Here is a 6675-nt window from a genome sequence, read left to right as displayed (position 1 = left end):
CAACTTGAAATCTTAGCGACAGCCATGAATGCAATGAGAATTTTTTGCCATATAGTGGCAATAAATTTAATATGCGGGAAGTGACAAGCTAGGAACTTCTGTTTTCCTTTTTTTTCCTTTAAAAGCAACTAAGGGTCATGTTCCTTATAGCAGGGGAAAATCCCAAAACCCCGGCCCTTGGTGACAGCCTTGCACATAACTACATCTACATCTACATCTTACCTGAACCTCCACCAATAGGTTCAACATCATTAGACTTCAAACTCCTAATAATGGCAGCATCAAAGCCTGCTTGAGTGGCTCTGAAACCCTAATTAAATACAACCCAACAAAAAAGGCAGTCAACTTGCCATTTTGGAATACCAGTACTGTAAATGATCTATATGTAATAGATGCCTGGGGTGTTTGTTTAATTTTAGGGGTCTACGAGGGGGCATGATCAGAGGGATTTTTTAAAAAGAGAGGCATTTATTCTCAAGCTGTAACAAGCTCAACAAAGCTAATACTCATTTAGTAAAAATGTTCATTCATTCATCCATTCATTTAATTAGCCATTAACCACATATAAATACGACAACCATATACAAAAAATTTACAACATGTTAAAGATACATCTGTAATACGCACTATTCTAACTAAATTAGTATGTGTAATCAAATGGTGACGAGTGAAATTAGGGAATAATTTCACTTGCATTTTGTCCAAATCCTAATAATTTCCCAAGCCTGATTTGGACAAAACCCAAGTGAAATTATTCCCTAATTTCACGAGTATACCATTTGATTACCTATTAATATTATGGGTGATGAATTACGTTAGCAATCTTGGATTTTTGACATGCTTATCCTGGATTGTATCGATCGAGAACTGGACTCTCTCAAATATTTAGACCTTAAATTTGGCTTATAAAGTTCAGAATTTTTCAGACTTTTTCGGCAAAATACCTGTTAGAATCCTTCTTGATGTTCTCTTGTGGGTTCACGTTTTCTAAAGCATCTTTTTGTGCTCTGACATCCGCAGTCTTCATTCACGGCATTTTAAAACATTGTTGCCATCTTGACATTGAGACGTACGGAATGGTTGCCATGGCAATTTAGTAATTTCACATGTGAAATTACAAATTAACGCTGAAATTTCGCGCCAAAATTAAGGAGTAATTCGTCACCTATGATATTATTTACAAAATTAAATGTTTAAAGTGGTAATGACAAGAAAGCCTATATAGAAGCGGGGGGCTTACACACTATGTCTATAGGCCTCCTGGAACTATACAGTAAACCATGTGAGTTAACTGGGTACTGAATGAAAAATGGATTACGGTAATTTTTATTTGAAAGCAAAGAAAAGAAAAGGAAAAGAAAAAAGAAAAGGTATGTAGCTCAACAAAGAGTATGTTTGACTAAGAAGGAAGGTTTTTTTTTAAGTCTTTTGCCAAACAAACTGATGAAGAGAGTTTTTAAACAGCAGTATAACCAGTTTATCCTTTGAAATGTCTCAGTTGTCTAGAGATTCATATCACTCTTTCAAATCTCAACTTGATGTCAAAATCCTTGTTCATCGCATTGCCGTCTTAAGCCTACGTATCCTTTTAAACTTGACATTGATCAAGATACATGTAAAAATATGTGCAAACCTTTGTTAATCAAGCAAGAAACTGTATTTGCTCCTTTTTGTGGAGTAATTTTCATGAGGGGGGCATCTATTAGACAGGGCGGTTGTTAGGGAGAAATATCTAATGAAAACATAACATTGTAAGGGGGCATTTATTAGACAAGAGGCATCTATTTTAGAGAGGCTTTCCATTAGATCATTTACGTCAATTATTAGAGTGGTCAAATTGTACTGATGGCAAGGGATTATAACTAACTATTCTCAAATTTTCCATGGCCACAAATCATGGGAACATCAAGTTCACATGAAAGGTGCCAGCATATGCCATAAGGCCATAAAATCCTCCACACTCATTGCAATCGAACATACTCTCCTTTACTTGTTTGCCCCTGGAAATTTTCCCCAATTTACCTTGTCGTCAAAGTCACAATCATCGGCATCAATTAGAAGAAACCAATATCCAGTGTAACTTGATTGGTTATAGTCGCTTTTGTGTTTTACTTCTGAACATGCTGACCTTGGGTCAGCCAGCACCACTACACCCTTAAAAACGAAAAAAATACCTGTTTACTAATCAGATGAGGATCCAAACAAATCAGATATATATAGTAACATTGGTCCAGAGCTGTCAGGATATTATGCCCAGGTGGAACAAACCTAATATTAATAAGTACTGGTTTGATTTTGACTGGGTTGTGTAGTCAAATTTGTGACAGAATTTTGTACAGTTTGGAGATCCATTGGGAGCAGTGAGTCACATTAGAGTGTTGGGTAAAATAAAATTCAGATTTAAATTTTTTAACCTACAATCATGGACATAAGTCTAGAAGAAAAATTTGCATTTATGGGGCTTTTATTAAATCTCAAAGACACAATATTATTTTTGTAAATGAGGGGGTGTGAGAACTGCAAACTATTTTTAAAAAGGTAGCACTGTTTTATGAGGCATCCAGAAATTACAATGTTATAATTATGAATATAAGAGTCCGAAGGACTTTAATCCAGGATGGCAAATTGATTCTCAATTTCCTTTGTCTCCTTGCCATAATTTATGAATAATAAGCAATTTTTCTATTGTACCCTCAAGAAATAACAGACATGTAAAAAAAACATTGCAAATAATTTCCTTCCCTTCTCCAAACAAATTGACTTGAACCTGGGAAAACAGAGCCAAAATTACATGTATGCACCCTTAACCACTGGGCCTTGCCCTTTAAGCCCCAACATACACATACAAATTCTCCAAACTGATCTCTGTACATTTTATTAAAGAACGTGTTGAGAGAATTTGATAAAAGATCAAGGCATTTTCTCTTTGGTGATCATTTTAATAATTCTCATAACCTAATCTCTTGACAATGCATGGATATCGTTAGGAGAAAATTGATGTTGGTCACCATTGGGACTTGAAGGGTTAAGGAACAGTTCTCAAGAACCCCCAAGTATTTTGTTAGGTTGGTCAACTTACTTTCATTGGACCGCCACGAATTTGACCACCAAAATATGCAAATCCATAAGGGTAGCAATGAGTGAGAGTCTCATTGCTACTGAAATATTCCTGAAAGAAAATTAGTAAAACACACTAAGATTGACTTGGCTAGTTTAAAGATAAAAGCCATTAATGAATATAAATTTACATGGTTTGAAAGTTTGCAGTTACAGTGAAATTACAAAGGAGAGCAATTAGTAATTCATTAATATGTTCACTCCTTTTCATCTGAGTAATCAATGTTTTTTTCAGAATGTAAAACAATCATCAGCAACAGAAATTAAAGGGAATCATTCTTACCACACAAACTTCATTTGGATCATATTTTGAAGCTGTACAAAACGTAAAATGAAAGCTCCATAGAAGGATCAATCCTTTAGACATCCACACAGTTCTCACTTTCATGGTATGAACTTCACTGAAATTGAAGTAAGTGCAGTATTGGTATACAGTGCAAATAATTTGCACGACACAATTCCAAGGTAACTAGATGTAATTCACAAAAACACTACAATCTTTCACACAATTGATTGTTTTACAACAAAGAGGTGTTGATATAATGAAGTGCTAAAGATCTGTCGAAGGGAAAATGATAAATATAAGATTGGGCACCCATTTCACAAATGTAATTTACTATCCTGCCTGGGATTTATAAGGGTTTAAATGTAATTTCTTGTTAGAAAACAGAGATTGTACATTGTTTTGTCAGTTCATTGCAGTTACACACTGTACACTTATATTTCAATCTTATTCCATTTGTGAGTGACTGTAGTCCTTGTTACTAAATTGGAGTCGGCTGTAGACTGAAGAAAGAACTTGCCTAAAAATTAATGAACACAACCTCGAAAGATTTCTAAAACGTTAACACTATGACTGCAGACTTAACCATTTTCTATCATACACATGTATTATTTTTATACATAATTCTAATAATTTATTCACAGTGCTCATCGTGTGATTCTACACACCCAAAGCATCGACCTTCCTATAGTGTAGTAAACTATGTTATTATTACATGTGATGGCTTAGTGCATGAGCAATGCGAATAGTTTTTGTTTCATATTAATTTCGTTGACTTAGTTTTTTTCCTTTTTTTAAACTCAAAACCACATACAATCCTAACTAAAACAAAGGGAAATACCTAATAAATAGAGATAACACTAAACCCTATAAATGCAAGACCACTTCCTCTCATGTATGGCATCTCTACAAGTGCTGAATCTCTAAATATTACTTTATAACACTACAGAAAAAATTGCAATTCACATTACAATGTAATGGTTTTAACAATAATAAATTGAGTAACACCCTTATTACACTTTTCAATGTTGGACTGTGCTTCTGCAAATTAACTTGTCAGCTGAGCTGTCCACAGCTGAAAATACATTGGCATTTGCAAAATTTGTACGCTTCCAAGAACTCCCAATACATAACTCACACATACAGAACTCTGAAAACTACATTGTACTTACAAAATACATGGAGAGAGTTTGAAGTGGAAATTTTTCTGCATTGCTCAAAGTTTTCCTTTTAATCACTACTCTTAAAGAACGAAATTGGATCACCATTTTTGGGTAAATGATTTCATTCGTAAAAATACGGTCTGGCTTACTCATGGTAGTGACATCTCGATAAACGATTTAATAATGCACTTTACAGACCTCGTTTCACAGACACTATTCTAATAACAATAAAAAGAACAGGAGTGCGGAAAGTCATGTTAGTTTCTCCTCATGATGCAACAAACTGTTTCATATTTCGTGTAGTCATGCCAAGTCTGGAGTTAAATGGGCACGTTTCAAAATTTACACGAGGAAGTCACGCGAATCCACAACAGATAACAACAGTACGTAAGGTCTCCAGTTCAGCACAAGCGAAATACAAGTAAGCAAAAAACACTTTCACTGCATTGGGGTACTAATGAATACAATGAAGAGTACATGCAAAGATCGCAACATTTATCGATATTCCTCAATGCAAATGTACATATTTGTAAGTTACATCATGAAATAACACGGTAAAAATGTAGAGCAAGTATTTAGCTTGGTATTATCAAAGAAATACAGCCGCATTCGTGCATTTAATGAGGATACTCTCAAATCAAGAGGCAAACTATTAAAGGACGTATTACTAAAGGATGGAACGAAAGATCAGGAAAGATGCATGTGAGGACTGGAAGAGGGCAATCGAGTCCGACTTGGCGATCCGCATATATACACGTAAAAGATTGCACTTCTCTAATCTCTCCTAATAGTGAGGCAAATTTTCAACGTCCACTTTTTCATATTAATTGTAACGATAAAATATTCGAGAATTTTCTTCCTCCATGATTCAGCGACAAACTGGGAAACTGTCAGACACTCCAGCTGTTTTCTGGATAATTTTTCGCTTTCGGCCACTTTCAGCGACATTGTTTAAACGAGCTCCTTCTTCCAACAAAGAACAGCGACAGCAATTCAATCAGTACAAGAATAAAGGAAGCCTACCTTAGTGTTTACTCGATTTTGCCACACTACATGGCGTTACTCAAGAGATTTTCTGTTGCAAGCACACTCCTTCCTCTATGTTTTGTTATGGCGCCCGAAATTTCAGGTGTTCTTGTCGCGCTGTCCTTATATGGTAATCGACCTTGTTACGTAAACGTGGACGTGAGCATTGTCATTTTGGGAGTCCTAGGTTCTAAAGTCCAAAACTTTTAAAAAAATTTTCGTCATGCATCAAATATACATCAGAAGCAACCTTTCGCCTAAAGGCCCTTAAAAAAACACGAAGGAGAGAAAAAAACATGACATAAAAAGAAAGACAGGGAAGAAGAAAAACTTCTGAAACAGAAACAGGATCCTAGCCTCTTCCACAGACAAAACTTTTGTTACCATAGGAAGAAATAACCCGTGAACAATGTCCAAGCTGCGGTAAGTCTGCGAAGAGGATCCTAACCTGAGATCAGGCGTTATTTGTTTATTTATTTATTTATTTTTTTGCTTCTTTGCCTCTTCCCGAGAGAGACATAAGGGGATAATAGGAAGAGCACCAAGAGGGCATGATCTCAGGCTAAGAGGATCCGGGAACACTGAACCCCAGAGACCCTTAAGCCCCAAGACCCAAAATCCGGGAGGATACACCGCTAAAAACACCGGGGCATGGCAAGGATGTTTCGATGCGGAGCTGCGAATATTTGGCAAAAATGAAAACCCATAGGAAATCTCTCGATCTTGAAGCGAGACCCAATAATCCCTGGAACCGTACAAATTATCAGAAAGGATTAACAGACACCATGTAATGCAAAATAGTCGGTAAAAAGGCAAACTCTCCTCTCTCGTACCATAAAAATATTTTTCAACAAACATTCCTAATTCCTTAATATTCCCAAGATCCCTGGTCAAATTTTTATTACCCAAAAACACTTCATGGAATTTTCTAGCCAACAAAATCCCAAATTCGTGAATGTCAAACCCCGAAGTACCCCCCTCGTATCGTCCATCCAGTTCGACTGGTTTTGTGTCTCTATAAGAAGATGACAAGAACAGGAAGCATTTTGGACGAAGCTGCTGTTTACTTTATCATTTACTTTCTTG

At 36.0% G+C, this 6675-nt stretch overlaps 1 protein-coding gene across 1 annotated transcript in view; it reads right to left on the bottom strand.

The window, feature by feature from the left end:
- The window catches only part of LOC140950062 (E3 ubiquitin-protein ligase RNF13-like), a 13160-nt gene extending 9996 nt beyond the window's left edge, over positions 1 to 3164 (bottom strand). Inside the window, exons 1-3 of the mRNA XM_073399225.1 lie at positions 3080 to 3164; positions 2023 to 2154; positions 223 to 310 (exon numbers count right to left, since the gene is read on the bottom strand). Of these exons, the coding sequence (XP_073255326.1) occupies positions 223 to 310; positions 2023 to 2154; positions 3080 to 3085 (226 nt within the window). The 5' untranslated portion in view covers positions 3086 to 3164. The remainder of the gene's footprint in view (positions 1 to 222; positions 311 to 2022; positions 2155 to 3079) is intronic.
- Between the last annotated feature and the right edge of the window lie 3511 nt (positions 3165 to 6675).

Source organism: Porites lutea, chromosome 10, assembly GCF_958299795.1.
Source record: "Porites lutea chromosome 10, jaPorLute2.1, whole genome shotgun sequence".
In the NCBI taxonomy this organism is placed as follows: Eukaryota; Metazoa; Cnidaria; class Anthozoa; order Scleractinia; family Poritidae; genus Porites; species Porites lutea.
The sequence above is the reverse complement of the archived record's forward strand: the minus strand, read 5'-3'. Positions and strand labels throughout refer to the sequence as shown.